General features: G+C 36.6%; 1 protein-coding gene across 1 annotated transcript in view; it reads left to right on the top strand.

Moving 5' to 3' along the window:
- Positions 1 to 17,063, top strand: part of LOC121422298 (AP-5 complex subunit zeta-1-like) — a 47,202-nt gene that overhangs the window by 8,479 nt on the left and 21,660 nt on the right. The window contains exons 2-15 of the mRNA XM_041617242.1: positions 2,859 to 2,996; positions 3,665 to 3,869; positions 4,830 to 4,974; positions 5,495 to 5,601; positions 6,328 to 6,670; positions 7,336 to 7,373; positions 7,923 to 8,079; positions 8,688 to 8,872; positions 10,168 to 10,251; positions 10,740 to 10,945; positions 12,171 to 12,257; positions 12,965 to 13,087; positions 14,201 to 14,333; positions 16,160 to 16,237. Coding sequence (XP_041473176.1) covers positions 2,859 to 2,996; positions 3,665 to 3,869; positions 4,830 to 4,974; positions 5,495 to 5,601; positions 6,328 to 6,670; positions 7,336 to 7,373; positions 7,923 to 8,079; positions 8,688 to 8,872; positions 10,168 to 10,251; positions 10,740 to 10,945; positions 12,171 to 12,257; positions 12,965 to 13,087; positions 14,201 to 14,333; positions 16,160 to 16,237 — 2,029 coding nt within the window. The remainder of the gene's footprint in view (positions 1 to 2,858; positions 2,997 to 3,664; positions 3,870 to 4,829; positions 4,975 to 5,494; positions 5,602 to 6,327; positions 6,671 to 7,335; positions 7,374 to 7,922; positions 8,080 to 8,687; positions 8,873 to 10,167; positions 10,252 to 10,739; positions 10,946 to 12,170; positions 12,258 to 12,964; positions 13,088 to 14,200; positions 14,334 to 16,159; positions 16,238 to 17,063) is intronic.

Genomic DNA, 17,063 nt, shown 5'->3' with positions numbered 1-17,063 from the left:
AAAATCAAATAAATTAGAGAGTCAAGAGGGGCCTAAGCTTTCGATCCTAGCAGAATATCCTAAATATTTGATCCTGAAATCAAATAAATCAGATTATTTATATGGGCTATTCCACAGTTACTCACGTTACATTTGGAGACACCTTGACTCATACTTGGAGCTGTAACTCCATTATTATTGATAGGAACTAAACATCTCCTTATCACAACAAAGTACACAGTCTGACTATCCTTCGTATAAAAACAAAACTTGGGAAATTCTATTATGCTCCTGGCAAATCTTTGGAATGTGTCGGTTACTCACGTTACATGATTTGGACATGCATAAAATTAAAAGTCAACATAAGTGAAAAGTCTCCTCATACAAGGCTTTTATGAAAGTTGATTATATCCATTTCAAAGAAGTGTATTAGGGAGACAAACTTTGTATATAATTAAAAAAATAAAGAACACATGGTTTTTACTTGGGGTGCAGATAATATGGTTACTCACGTTACATTTTGTCTATGTATGGTTAACAACACACATGTCATTAAAAATTCAATAATGTGTGTAAAATTCATTGCTAGGAACATCTAAAAGAGATTTTATACCAAAAATTGGAACAATTGGAGCTTTATTAGGGAGTAGGAGGGAAAAGTATGATTTCGCTTACTAATTATGCATTAATTAGCATAATCGCTTAATACCAATTTGCATGAAATAAATTACTGTATAGTATTGTAGATTATGTCCAAGACAACCTGCACGCAAATTTTCGGCGTGATCGTGCGGCCAATGGCCGAGATCTCAAGGGGGGCCTGGGAGCCCCCCCCCCCCTCTCCCCCACCCCCCGGGCCATATCAACTCCCAAAATACCCCGGCCTAGATAGGGTTACAGGTAAGGGCATTCAATGTGTTGTTCAAACACTCTTTAAAGTTTGGTTAATCAAAACCAAGTCTTACTAATGCACTCTTGCATTGTGAATACTTCTACTAATATTCAATTTTTTTGTGTGATTGTATGACCACTGATATTTTGATGAACAAAGAGTCGCATCAAAGAGATGTACCCTCATTTTGCTTTTAATTAATCAAAAATAACTTCACAACTCACCATGAGACTTAAAACTTGACATCCCACAGAAAATGTTACCGAACTGAATAATTTTTACTGGTTACTCACATTACATGATGGTTACTCACGTTACAAAGTTACTCACGTTACAGTTTTTCTTCATCAATTTTATAAAAAAAATTGTTATTTCTAATGATTTTCATCGTCATCACTGTGTCAAAGATTGTTTGAAGGAAGAGAATTTAAAATCCCACCAATTAACTGTGAAGAATTTTTCTCTCAGAAAACAAAGTCAGTTTTTTCGGTTACTCACGTTACATCACCTGAGCAGGTTGCAATATTTATTTTTTGAATGATTACTACAAATTTACTTGAAAAGTGGTTGTGTATTTTAAGTAATTTGACTCTTCTAAACTGCAGAAATATGTAAAGTGGTATGTTGTTGCAACAACAAAATGGTAATAAGGCATATTTCATTTTTCACTATTTTTCTTGTATTTTGGTACACAATGGAAGACACAACTTTTGACCATTTTTTTCCAAAGTATACATATGAAAATAAACTTTTTATTTCTTGTTCCTGAAACTATCATGTATGAAGGACTTAAAGTATTAAAAAATTCAAGAAAATATTGAATTTGAATTTTTAAGCTCATGTCCACCAACCTGTGGAATTGCCCATATTTGTTTTATACAAAAAATAAACCCTGCGTTCGTGTTACCATTTTCAGTTCATCAACTTTCTTAAAGGGAGAACATAATCCTTTCAACCAATTTAATTCACATCAATAGAAAAATCAAAGAAACCGTAGCATGAAAGTTTGAGGAAGACTGAATTGAGGGATTTAGTATTGAAATGGAATAAGACACACTATGAACACACTTTTCTATCTTCTATACAGGAAGATATTTATTTAAAGTCCAAAACAAATTGTTGAAACTTGAAAATCATGCTTTCCTATGATAAAAGGCCGTCTTCCACAACCCCTTCACCATTGTTATTATATTGATACACTTGCTGAGGGACGGGACTGCACTCCTGAGACATGGTGCACCATTTTTTTAATAAGATTCTTTGGACTCCTACTTTTCAGAACACTAAAATCAAGGAGGTTGTGTTTAACTGCCACCTCGCTGCTATATTTGCTGAGTTGAAGCTTTTGTGAAATTCCTGGAGGAATAAAAACATCAACTGTCCAACTTAAAACTAGTGCTGGATCGCATTGTACAGGGTTTAGGCATCCTGGCAATACAAAGCGCTGGGCCGGTGGCCCAATCACGGTTGTCCCTGATTCATATTAAACATATCACACAGGGTAAATGCGAGTTCACCAGTATGATTGAGTTTGCCGATCTCTAAATGATGGAAGGGACTGGGAACTTCAGAGCTGTAACAAATTCTTAAAAAGACCTTTATAGAATGTGTCAAAAATCGAACAAAATACAACTTCACTTACATCTGCATGTACGAACAAGTTATCCATGTTTACAACAACTTCCAGTTTGATTGAGTAGAAAATCTCAGAGAAAAGCGCTGTCAATAAATGGTCAGATGTACAAAAGGACACTAAAGATTAGCCAAATTATAGTAAGGCTTGTTATTCTAGAAGGAGTATGATGATAATGGTGAGGTGATGATGATCATCATCATCATGGTGGTGGTGATCATGATGATGATGAAGACGGTGACAATGATGGTAATGATGATTATGATGATGATGAGGAGGATGATGATATTGGTTATAATATTGATAAGAAGCAGTATCATGGCGTAAAATACTTATGGTCTTATTCTCTTGTAGAAGTTTATCAAAGAGAGAGCTTGAAGCTGTGTACCATGAAGCCCATCAGTGCCTTGTAACCGGGGCCCCACCCCTCCAGTGCATACAGAGTCTGAGGAAACTTCTCTTGGCTATCTCCTGCACCAAACTTCACAGAGAGTAAGCATAGGTTATTCTTTTCCCATTTGAAATAGTTTTGTTATTTGGGAATTCATATTACATGATATATGGGGAAGCTGCTTGAATGTGACATCAAAAATCTAAAATTACAAGAATTCATAACTCTCTTCTTTTTTGTGTGATTCCCATCAAACCTTCATCAGTATTTTTTCTGTAATATTTCATCTTTTGTGAAAACTTGCTTATTGTCAGGGTGAACCTCCCTGTTAAAGATAAATTCCAGTTTTGGTAACAATCTCAAAATGACTTTCTACAGAATCTAATATAAATGACCACCCAAGTGTCTGTTTGTATGAATAAAAAAACATGTGCCAAAGGATTCTGGAAGAAATTGTGTAATTGCTGAGAAATAAGCAAAATAAGCACGGATTCGGTCACTTCCATTGGGTCTTTATTCCAGCAATAATAATACACTGTTCCACGTGTGCCTTGGTGATCTTCAGTGTGAACATTTTTCAGCATAGATTTCAAGATTTCACAAAGTTCAGTTTATGTAACTGTACCAGATCTAGATCCTTGATGATATTCTGACAATTAAGCCTGGTTTTACAGACTTTCTCATGAAATCAGTGTTTACTGTAACTACTGGCATTTCTCTTTGAGATTTGCTGAATTTTTCTTTTATTCTTCAACAATTTTCATTCCAGAATACCCAAGAGTTTACTGCGTGCATTATGCATCGTAGTCCTAGGTACCAATACCGGCCTGCCAAAGCTTGAGCCCGTCAGTCTTCTGTGCAGTGCGGTGCTTCAGGAATATGGCCCCACCCCTCAGCTGGATGTGGAGTTGGGGGCGGGGCAGGCTAGCGATCTCAGACACATCCCCTACCTGCTTCCCGTCGTTCTAGCGCAGGTAAGATGCTGTAGCCAATCAAACACGGCTATTTCCAGCAGCTTGTCAAATCTATAGGTGAAAATCGTTGACCGAAATCTGCATGAAACACTCCGAGCGAGTCATTGAATTTCACAAGAGTAGAAATAGGTCCATGAGACCTAGTGTGACGTACGCTTGCTGCATCAAAGATTTTTGCTAATTAGCCTGTGCCGGCCACACAGAAACGAATGTTAGCCTAACAGAGTGCCAACAGTAAGCCCAGTCACATCTTTCGGATTGTGAAGTCAAAACATTTATTTCAATGTGTAAGTAATGCATTTTTGTAACATTAGACATCGCCGTTACATTACCGGTTGTAACAGGGCCTCTATTGGCGCATAGTTAGTGCTAACGTTTCTGTGCAGTCAGTACATATTCAATGTTCACTGAAATATGCGTTCTAGAAAACTCCCTTCATTTTAACCGCATAGAAGTCCACTATGCACCCTCGAGAGATTATTTGAAAGTGTAAGCAAGGTTTTTTAAAGTAGGCTTAGCAGAATATAATCTGCAGGGGCAGATCCAGGATTTTCCAAGGGGGGGGTACATTTTCCCAAGGAAAAAAGTTGAAAAATAACAAATTTAAAAAACACAAGAATTTTTTTTTTAAAGAAAAAAGGGTCTTCCCTTTCAAAAGGGGGAGCACACTTGTTTTTAATGGCATTTTTACATTACAAATTTTAATTGTGCCTCTCAAAAAGGGGGGGCACGGGTCAGCTGTGCCCCCCCCCCTGGATCTGCCAGTGGAGTGTAGACAAATGTTATCCTCAGCCTTATGGCAAGACCACGATGCTGCTAATTTAAAGAGGGGTTTCAAACAAGCAATAACATAATATAAAAACATAAAGCTTATCCCTACACATATATCAAAATATTACCTTCAAGAATAGTTATCATTTGTGAGATTGCTAGACTGGTGTTGTTGATTATGTTTTTCAGGGTCGCTATTCGACTCGGCTTGAAAAGCTTGTATCACAGATGGTTAAATGGGTGTCAACAGTGGGTTTTAACTCCGAGATTCAATGCAGAGCTCTATCAAGTCTAGTAACCACGGCAACCCAACACAGAAATCTACTTTCTGATGGTGTGTATAGTATGGTTTACTTTGCTCTATACTACATGGTTACGTCTACCCAGGTCTTGTGACACAGAAAAATCATTTACCAGAACAGGAAAAGATGTTTCCATTTATTTATCCTTCTCGTTCTTCTTTTTCACCAACCTCTTGTTCTCCTTCTTTCCTATTCCCGGACTCAGGTGACGTTAAATGAATGATGATGATGATGATGATGATAATGGTAATAGTGATGGTGATGGTGATGATGATGATGATGGTGATGATGGTGATGGTGATGGTGATGGCGATGGTGGTGATGGTGATGGCGATGGTGATGGCGATGGTGATGATGGTGATGGTGATGGTGATGGCGATGGTGATGGTGGTGATGATGATGTTAATGGTAATGGTGATGATGATGTTAATGGTAATGATGACAATGACTATGATGATGATGGTGATGATGATGATGATAGTAATGATGATAATAATAACAACAATAATGATAACAAACAACAATAATAATTTAAATCTATTTTCTCTTCAGAACAAATCTATGTAGTGGGCTCCCAAATGAGCGATTGGTTATCTAATGCAAGCACAATCCAAGGAACAAATCCTAATTCCAAGCAGAAATCAAGCAAACAAGAAAGTGTAAGTTTCATTTTTTCCCCTACATGTATATCACGCTAAATTACAATGAAAATAAACCAAGCTTGTTTTTTGCTATACAGAGTTAGCAGTGGGTAGTTTGCTGCTGTACTGTCTCTGTTCAATCTCTGAACTGCTCTGTGTTAATTTAATTGGTTGATTAAATTTGTTACATGTATCAATTGCCAACATTCTATCACAAATTGGTCTTTTATTTCCTCAAAGCAAACTGCATCATTTCAGTAGCTGAAAACAGATTGTTTTTAAACTGGACCTCATATTTCATCTGCTCATCTGCAGAAATGGAAATTTCTGAGGAGGAAATTCTTGTTGACAGTTAAATCCTTGATATAATGAATTGTGTGGATTGTTGTGGCCCAGTGGATTAGTCTTCTGACTTTGAAACAGAGGGTCGTAGGTTCGAACCCATGGTGTAATTTCCTTCAGCAAGAAATCCATCCACATTGTGCTGCACTCAACCCAAGTGAGGTGAATGGGTACCCGGCAGGATTAATTCCGTGAATGCATGAGCGCTGAAATGCAGCTCGAGCTAAAGCCGGGGTGATAATAATAACAACGCGCCTCAGAATAGAATATTTCTAGATAGCTGGCTATATATAAATGCCTGTTATTATTATTAGGGTATTATAATGTGTGCTGTACTTGTTGAAAGAGTCCTGAATATGTGCATCAAAATTGATTTCACCGAACTTTAATTTTGAACGACAGGTAACGGAGATAGACGGTCGGGAATGCCAGGACTACTTCACCTTACTCAGTCTCTCGTCCTACTACAGTCAAGATCAACTCCTTAATATACACACTTTCTCCAGTCTACGTGCCTGGCTACTAGCCACAGCAGCTAGCCCTAGCCAGGGGCAGGATCCCACTAGCCCTGCTGGTGGGGCAAGCAGAGGGCTGGATGTTGGAGGAAGGGGGTTGCCCAGTTTGGGAGGAGAGGGTGTGGCAAGGGCGCCCTCTTCGGGAGGAAAGTTTGCCAACAAAGCAAGGAAAGCAATGACTGAGAAGGCGTGCGAGTATTGCCTTAGAGTCATCGACCTCTGTCACAGAAGTAAGTTGTTTGTATACTGGATACAGGTAACTTTGCCTATGTCGAATCTTTTGGGACCTTAGAAATACGTTCAACTTAAGATAAATTCAACTTACAAGGAGAATATAAAACATGTCATGCATAATCTGGTAAAATCTGCTTTCATTTGGGCAAATATTGAACTTTTTGAAGGTTGTCCTATGCAAGTTCATGTGTATTTGAAATTGTCATCGAATTGCTTCAATTCTATACATGTATGGGAAAAGGGATAAGAACATTTTGACATTACTACTTATTTCTTTGTGTATGTCATTTGTGCCTCTGCTCACTGAGGAAATTATGTTTTAGGGTCATCTGTAAGCCTATCTTCCCGTTCTCAACAATGCATCTTCTCTTGTAGTTACTGCATAAAGTTTCCTAAAATGCTATCGACATGGAGGCTATCTTGCAGTCGCTGCTCCTGTGAATCTTAATTTATTTTTTTTTGTTTCAAATCATCTACCACCTACATGTAATAAATACACCATGTAAACATTGCACCTTTTTCTACTTTGTATGAATTTGCATGCAGTGCTCTAAACTGAATGACATGTTTGTTTTTCATTTGGCTTAAGTTAATGTTCAGTCATGCATTTTGAAGAAAAAAATCTTATTTAATCAGAAAATTTCATTTTTATTATTCAAAGGACCAATGAAGATTCAAGATCAAGACCTCCTACAAGCAGTGAGTATATTGACATTCTTCCTATCTGACTTTTTACTTCTCTATCACTATTAAAATCAATTTTGACAGGAAAAGATATCACATGCTGCCGCCTTATCTTTTGGAAAGCAACGTCAGGGCCCCGTCTTACAAAGAGTTACGATTGATCCAATCAATCTCAACTTATGGAAATCCATCAGTGCCATATTTTTTTGTACTGGAAATTTCCACAATGTCCTTGGTAAACAAAGAGAAGCACAGTGAATTTTCAAGAAAACATGGCATGCATAAATGTAACTAACAGTTAGAAAATATTTTGAACAAACATGCATGATAGATGTTGACGTTGCTAGCCGTCCATAGTTGCGATTGATCAGATCAATCGTAACTCTTTGTAAGATAGGCCCCAGGTGTAATCGTGTATCTTGCATCGAGTATATTTTATGATATAATGATGGAGAATAATGACAAAACTTGAAGTGAAAACAATATAATAAACATGTTAATAATGGAAGTATGATGATAATAGTGACGAACATTGATTTTTTTTCTCTGTCATATTATCTCCAGTGCCTTGTGGAAGCAATAGAGACGTTGATAGTGATCTGCAGACTGGACACATCTCTGGTATCCAAGCTCTACCCGTCAATCAAGCAAGCCCATACAAACCTGGCAAAGAAGTGGCCGAGGGTTCAGCTAGCCATTCTTCAGTTCTTCCTAGACTATAGTAAGTTTTTGTCTTGTCTGCATAGGAGAGAGAGAGACTCTAGGCCGTGCTTTTCCGACGGCGGCAGCATCGACCTAGCTATTGAAACTTGGACAAGGGGATAATCAAGTATCACTGGTCATCTTGCATGAGTTTCAGGTCACACAACCAAGGTCAAAGGTCATTTAAGGTCAATGAACTTGGACCATGTTGGGGTAATCAACATTGAAATGTCATCATAGCTTTAGACGTATGTGGACCTAGTTAATAAAATTTAGGGTCAATGAACTAATCATGTATGGGGTATATTATATATATTGTACCAATGGAATATGGCAGGGGTGTGAGAGTTCAGATTTTTTGTTTGTTTTGATTTTCAGCTTAATTTCAGCTTTTTTTTGGCTTTCCTCTGTACAAAAAGAATGGGAGCTCGTTCTATTTCAGACTTTTTCACCACTCTTCAGCTTTTTTCAGATCTTTTTATTTGTGACCACTCACACCCCTGATATGGTCTCAATGATAAGTATAATATTTTTGTTTATTTAGTCAAAATATCCCATCCCCTTCATTCCAAACGATGCCAAATACTTAGTAATTGCATGAAATCATTTTTTTTTTCTTCTTTTTAGGTGAAGCCTTGCATGTGGTTTTCAAACCAGAAGAAGCCATTGCAGATATGTTTGGTGACCTCATTACAAAGTACATGTACGATGACACAGTGACCTTTGACATTGTGACCTTTCTCATCACCAATCTCAACAAGCTTTGCCTGGAAACGGAACTTCTTGAGGAATACTCTCCTAGTATATTAAGAGTAAGATTTCCTTCGCTTGACATTAAATTTAGAGGATAATAATCTCTTCTTCTTGTCTTCATATATTGTGTTTTTTTCCATTTATGGAATGAATGAATGAATGGATGGATGGATGGATGGATGGATGGATGGATGGATGAATGAATGATGAATGAATGAATGGATGAATGAATGATGAATGAATATTTTGTTGATGTTATCCAATTAAATTTATATTTTCTCGCTTTATAAAACACCATTGATTATTCTGTTTTAGATTATGTTCATTAAATGCAATACTGCTTCAAGAAAAAATATTCATGAATATCAATTCTACATTTTAAATAAATCAGAATACATTTAACAGCACAATGGTTTGGGAATAAGATTGCTTTGGCAGTGTTTCGTAGTCTGCTAATCTGATAGAATGACTTATATTTCATTTTTTCGTGATTTATATTCACATTTTCCCTTTAAAGGTAAATTCCAGTTCTGGTAACGATCTCAAAATGACTTTTTACAGAATCTAATATAATTACCACTCAAGTGTATGTTTTTATGAATGAAAAATATGTGCCAAAGGATTCTGGAAGAAATTCTGTAATTGCTGAGAAATAAGCAAAATAAGCGCGGATTCGGTCACTTCCGTCGGGTCTTTATTCCAGCAATAATAATACACTGTCCCACGTGTGCCTATCTGTGTTGGCGATCTTCAGTGTGATCGTATTTCAGCTTAGATTTCATGATTTCACAAAGTTCAGTTTATGTAACTGTACCAGATCTAGATCGACAATGATATAAATACTTAACCTTGGTTTTTACCGACTTTCTCACGAAATTAGTGTTTTACTGCAATTACTGTCATTTAGCTTTAAAAATGAGATACATATTCACAATCTAGAGGCCTGTTCTGAAGTCCAGTTTAAGTTAGGCCATAGTCTAATGCAAACTGGAATTTACGTTGTAATTTTCCTATCTTTACTTGGCTCTTTATTTTATTGAGCAAGTGTACATAAAAAATCATTAAATATAATAAAACTGAACAGAAAAAGGAATAAGATATTAAAAAGTGATGAATATTAGACAATTAAAAATTCAAATATAAATTGGATTGAAATGGATACTAAAACAATGTTGAAAATTTGAGTTGATTTCAAGGGTATGAAAGTAAAAATTATTTAGAATTTAGTAAATCACTGAAATATGGTATTGCACTTTTTCTAAAACGATCTGTTTTGCATTTTATCTGAGCAAATTTTGGAACACTTCTTAATGAGATTGAGGCATTTGAATTTGATTTGTTTGTCTTTGTACAGATTCTTGCCTGGAATCCCCGTACATTCTTATCCGACTATGTGGAGATCTTGCCAGCTTTGATATCTGCGGATACTGCCAAGGAAGTACGAACAAAAAATAATAAATTGTTGTATATGTTAAATGTTAAGTCAAGCTGATAATTAATTCATAATTGAAGGTACATTTCAAAAAATCTGTACCAGAGACTCCATGGAATGATGAATTTCTAGATGGTTCATCCTTTGTGCACTGATGTTGCAATCTTATTTGTACAATTAAATTCAACAATCGTAATAATTAGTTTTTCTTCCCTACCTTCAAATGAGAAAAGCAAATAATAGGCAATAGTTCTTTGATAACGTCTACATGATAATAATAAGTTTCAATGGAGCAATATTGTAATCTTGAATCAAAGAAAATAGCATGAAAACAATTGTCATTATTATTCCTTGTTTATAACTTATTTCATTTACCAGTTCCTGAAGATGGTTTAAATTGAAAACCCTAGATTTTGACTCATTTTGACTCTGCTTTTTCTCATTTCTATATTAGATTGTTTTATTTTCAAGTATATTATTTTATTTTTTCATAGATGCTTCATCTACTACTTGACCTGCCCTGCACTTCTGCCTCACTGATTCTAATGAATAGAGAGAGGCAGCTAAGACAGAACCCCTCACTCCTTGAGATTCAGCCAGCATTGTTGGCCTCCATTAACATCCTTAGGAAACCTGAACACCAACCTTGGTTCAACTACGTTCTCAGGTCGCAATCAGGGAAGGGAGATACTATCAACAAGTAAGATTCTTTTCTTGTAACCGTCATAGATTTTTGTAAGTCTCCTAATTGAGATTTAGCCATCTTGGTTGGCCTCTGTTAACATCCTTTATAGGAAACCTGAACACCAACCTTGGTTCATCTATGTTCTTAGGTCACAATCAGGGAAGGGAGATACTATCAACAAGTAAGATTCTTTTCTTGTAACCGTCATAGATTTTTGTAAGTCTCCTAATTGAGATTTAGCCATCTTGGTTGGCCTCTGTTAACATCCTTAGGAAACCTGAACACCAACCTTGGTTCATCTATGTTCTTAGGTCACAATCAGGGAAGGGAGATACTATCAACAAGTAAGATTCTAAGATTCTGCTCTATCAACCATCGTAGATTTTTTCAAGTCTCTGGAATGACATTCAGACATCTTGGTTGGCTGCTGTTAATATCCTAAGGAAACCTGAATTCCAACCTTGGTGCAATGACGTTCTTAGATCGCAAGCGGGGAAGGGAGATACTATTCTGTTCTTGTAAAATTCTCCAGTGTTTTAAGTCTCTTAATTGAAATTTAACCATCTTGGTTGGGCTTTGTTAACGTCATTAGGAAACCTGAACACCTATTTTCTCAGGTCGCAATCTGGGAAAAGCGATACAATCAACAAGTTAGATGAAAGATATTCTCCACCTGTAATATTCTTAGGGTTTTCTTTTCATGATTGAGATTCAGTCATTCTATATCCAATCCCCTTTATGTGGGTCCACAAAGAATATTTGTAGAGGTGTTGTGGCCTAGTAGATAAGTCTCCGGACTTTGAACCACAACGTTCGGGGTTCAAATCACCCGCAGCACTTGCGTCCTTTGGCAAGGTGTTTATCTACATTTACTTCTCTTCACCAAGTTGTGGTAAATGGGTACCTGGTAGGAAGGAATTCCTTGAATGCTTGATGTGCCCAATCAGGATAGCCGTGCTAAAGCGGGGGAATAGTATGTAGCATTTAAAAACATTTGTATTAAGCGCTATATAAATGTTGCATACTATTAGTAGTAGTAGTAATTCTACTACTACTACTATTATTTGCTTCTGTTTTATAGTCCATATGAGCAGCTATAATTCTCTTGAATTAGGATAGTTTGAGCAGTTCATTAAGTATAGTACTGTACATATAAGTGTCGAACATATGAAAAGGTTATTTTATGGGATTTCCCTTTAGTGTTTCTCCAATAAGTTTGACATTTTTTCTTACTTTTCAGGTTAGATTTCCTCTACAAGTTGATTGATAACCTGGCATCTCATCCAAGGGTAATGATATGTTCTCAAGCTATTCCCTCACTTGTGAGGTAAGGGCATCCATTAGAAGGCGGCATGTGATCTTATTAATATGCTATTAGTCTTTGAATTGTATGGGATCTTGTTTGTTCTAATACTGAAAATAAAACATGATTTATTGCTTTGACTTGATACAGTTTAGGGCTAGTATGTTTTGCCATCATATTTACAATATACCTACAAATCTAAATAAATTCAGTTGATTGATGTAATTTATATGATTATTGTGATGCTAAATTCATGTAGCAATGTGGGATTATTATTATTATTTTAAAAGGCGTTTTTTCTCTCTCTCTTTGGAAAAAAATATTGTAATCATTGTTAAAGTCCTAACAATATTGTTTAAATGTAATTAGCTTATGATCATAGTGCCTGGTCTTCATATTTTTTTTTACAATTATACCTTACTGCTCAGAGAATAGATAATATTAATGATCCCAGGGGGTGTTTCACAAAGATTTAAGTATGACTTAAATCACACTTAAATCCCGACGCGTACATGATATGCTACGTGCGATCTTATTGATCAATACGCAGTAGTGCGCATCCTGTTGGTATGATCTGACCAATGCGGTCATGCCTTTTATACCGCACGCAACTACGCATTTAAGTGCTACTCTAAGTCATACTTAAATCTTTGTGAAAGATTCCCCGGATCTCAAAGACCTTATCAATCATATTTCATGCTTCTCATATTACACCTTCCCTGTCCTTTCAGACTGTACTTCAAGACTGTATTGCAGCATGCAGACTATGACCTGGTCTCCGAGCTTTTACCAATCATTTTAGAAAGATCAGCTATCATCTTCCCTATCACTGTCTATCAAGATGAAATGAGAAGGTAAGTTAGATGGCCTCTGTGCAAGGTACCGTGGCCGAGTGGTCTAAGGTGCCCGATTACACCATGAAGTCGGGGGTTCCATTCCCGGTACGGCCCTTGACCATCATGGCATTTTTACCTACAATGCTCTTTTATCTTGCACCAAATAAATGAAAATGCTTTTATATGCATTATTGAAACCAACATTTCTACGTGTTTTTTAAAAAAGTTAGATGGTCTTCGTTTAGACATTAGCTGATTTTGCAGAACAACCTCTCTTGCCACCCCCCCCTCTCCCTGTAATGTTATTGAACTACTAATACTATTGAACTGCTTCATGTCCTTCATGATTTATTGGTTCAATTAGTATGTATGCCTAATAAATTTTTTAATATTTTCCAATAAAAAAATATTTGTGTATTAGACAGGTTTTAATTCTTTCTTTATTTTTATTTTTAGTATTCTTGTCCCTTATTTCTCAATATTAATAATTCACCCTATATATTTTTTAAAACTTTCTAATGTTTCAATTAGCACATTTTTGACATTCATGCAAATTCATTTTTGCAAGTTATATTATACAAATAGCGAATAGGCATGAGTGCGATGGTGCGAGATTTCGCATGAGGTGAAAGAAAGATGCTCTATTCAACGAGGTGTTAGCCGAGTTGAATAGAGTGTTTCTCTCTTTCACCGAATGCGAAATCTCGCACCATTGCACGAATAAGAATATTCGCTATTTGTGTTGTACAACGCCTCAGAATCTACCGAAAATATGAAAAAACAAGAGTTTTTCCCTTAAAAGAAAGCAAAAGTCTTGAAAGCGAAATTGAGCAAAATCCCGCAAGCGCACATGATCTTGGACAGCATTGCGCATTTAGCCAGCGGGCTGTACACGCATTGTCACCTTATTCAATGAAATCGCATTGTGACGTCACCTCCTAAAGCCGTGCAATGGTCCATTTTGGATGGTTCGTCTTGTGTGCAACGGTACGAATGTATGACATTCAGCCTCCCATTTGATCGCGTACAACAAGCTAAGTAGGCGTTGTACAAACACATTTATCATGTGTTATCATTCCATTAATATGTAGTATTTGAGTCCTATTGTTGATATCTGTTGCTCTTGTGTAGGGTGTTGAGTGATGCTCTCCTGGAGATCTTGAGACTTCACCCAAGCTTGGTGGTTGATCAGAGGACAGAACTCCTAGATTTCATAGGAGCCTTGAGGCACATTGATGGCAAGGAAGATTTCTTCTCACATGTGGTAATTAATTGATGCTGAACTTGGATATCTGGCCCAATGAGACACAATTTTTTTCCTAAATCACATTTTTGCATTAAAAGTGAAAGTGCCGAAAAGGAAGGTTATTTCATTTTAAGTTCGGCGTAATGTTGGGAATAATAAAATCATAATGTTGCTTTGCCAAAAGCCCTGTGGTCATAGAAAAGTCCAAATTGGTTTCAAGCCGCAGCCAATGATGACGTCATTACAATTTGGATAATCGTAATAATCTTTATAATTTTATTCCTACAGGAAGGCTCAAACTAGAGTAGATTTCTATTTCAGTAGTCCCTATCACTATTCTGAACTCTGATCGCTAAGTTTTTATTATTTGGAATGTCCATGTCAGATGTTATATTACAATTTCTTTTTAAATTTGGATCGCAACGATTCGCCTAGTGTGCGCCAGGCTTTCGGCCATGGTCTAAAATTTTGGGAAGCCCAATGTGTGAAAATTGTGTTACATTGTATGTGTCTTATGTGTACTTTATTTTTCATCATGCTTTTTTTGGTGGAATAGACTATCCTAATTATTATTCCCTTACAGATATGATTGACTTGAGTGCTAAATGAGCTGATACTGTATATGGATGAGTACTTACTATTTGAGATTTGTGTCACAGTTGACTACCCATAGTTAAACCACAATCTTGGAACAGATTTTAAATTAAACCCGAGTTCAAAATACAGGCAATTACAAAGCTGCCAACTAATATGTTTTAATGATATTTTGTATGTTTTTTCAGAATCAAAAGTGACAAAATATTATTTTTATTGCAAAATATGTTTTTGTTAAATTTGATTGGCCTGTTTCATATGTATAATTAATCCATTTTTGTACCAAAATATTTTTTTCCTTTCAAAATATGATTTTAATTATGGATCAGTATGTTTTTTTGGTCAACAGAGGTTGGCAGCTCTTCCTTTAGGAATAATTAATATGAACATTGTAATGCACTGGTATCCATAATAATTATGTTCATGTCATGGTAAAGGAAATAGAAACACATTGAAGAAGGGGTGCCTGAAAGCTTCTTTGAGTAACCAGGGTTTCAGTGAATTTATGAAGGTGCTAAGACAAGAAATATTATGGACGGTCTAGTCTACTTAGATGATAGATCCCCCACGAATCGTGAGATAGTGGTGTAGCATGTAGATATGAACAGACCTTAGGTCACGAGAGGGATTGTGTGGATTTATCAAGCTACAGTTGTATTTAGAGTTGTTATTATTCAACTTCCAATCTTGTTGTCTAGGCTTGATGACTTTCGCCTAAATTCATATTAAAGGGAGTGTTAACTCTCTTGGGACTTCGTTACCACAATGGGGGCTGCGACCTTCTTGTGGACTGCTGTCATATTAGAGTGTCAAGAACAAGGATTTGGTTATAAGCCTGTATCTATTTTCAGGCTATCCCTTCTAGTGCTGACACATGAAGAGTTTGCCATAGTTATTGCCTTTTCTGATGATTCATGATGTCGTGGCAGTAGTGTTGAAAAGTTCATAATATTGCTCTAAAGGTCACACAATGCAAGTGCAGTGCTTTATCATGGACAGCTATGGAAGATAGAAGAGTTGCCTGCATTCAATTTGCACTATTATTTTCAGTTCATACAATTTGAATTATTAACCTGTTGGAGACGAGCCCTCATATATGCAGACCAGAGTCTATGGAAATCATGTGTAATAGCAAAATCATTCAGCCTCCAACTGGGTTAAGGTGCCTCAATGATATTTTGTTTCAGACATGGACAGTTGCACGTCTCCTTCTCTCCCACTCATTCTCTTTCTATTGCTTCCTTCGTTAGGTGTGGATCATTGGACAGTATACCGCCTCAATGTACGACAAACGCTGTACCATGGAAATCATCACTGGTTATTATGAGGTAAGCATTGTTCGTTGCGTCGATGCAAAAAAAGCCCTTGGCAGCAAGCACCGATGGGGTGCGCGAAAATGTTTTGCTAAGGCCGTTCTTGCACCAACATGACAAATTGTCTGTTAATCAGAGCATTGTGGGTTCAAATCCTACTATGGGTGGCAATTTCCTCCAATATTTTTTTCATATTGTGCTGCACTCAACACAGGTGAGGTAAATGGGGTCCTGACAGGAATTTGAAATGCCGTGTGTGTAACAGCTGCTCTGTTAAAGCCAGGATAGTTATGCTGCGTTACTGTAGAACGCTAGTATAGAAATGACGCAAAGACGTGAATGCATCAATAGGTTTTGTGAGCATGAGATTACTATGGAACTGTTAAACCAGTAAGTTTGTACATGGACATGCCACTCTGCACATGATCAGAGGAAGGTCATTGGTACTCAAGTGACATGGTGGTTTAAAATCTAATGAGATAAGCACCAACTTTGCTGTCTTGATTATTCATATATTCTTTTGAATTGTGCTTTTCATTTACATCCACAAAAAACAAGAAAGCATCCACAAACGATTGGTATTTTAAAAGTTTGCCATTACATTGTACAACATGCTATGATATGCATTCAAAGAAGAAATGCACCAAGAGTGTTCATTGGTGTGCTATTCTCGTCACCTGGTCTATTCAATTTCTTCATCCTGCTATGTAAGGCATGCATACGTCAAATCTTGCTTTGAAATATGCCTATCAAAATGAAAAAAAGAAAGGTCATTTGACCAAAATTGTCCATGAATGAACTACGAACTGGTCTATTAGCTACAACCGAGTGGGTTAAAAAT

Source organism: Lytechinus variegatus, chromosome 10, assembly GCF_018143015.1.
Source record: "Lytechinus variegatus isolate NC3 chromosome 10, Lvar_3.0, whole genome shotgun sequence".
In the NCBI taxonomy this organism is placed as follows: domain Eukaryota; kingdom Metazoa; phylum Echinodermata; class Echinoidea; order Temnopleuroida; family Toxopneustidae; genus Lytechinus; species Lytechinus variegatus.
Note: the sequence above shows the minus strand (reverse complement) of the source record. Positions and strands in the feature narration are given on the sequence as shown.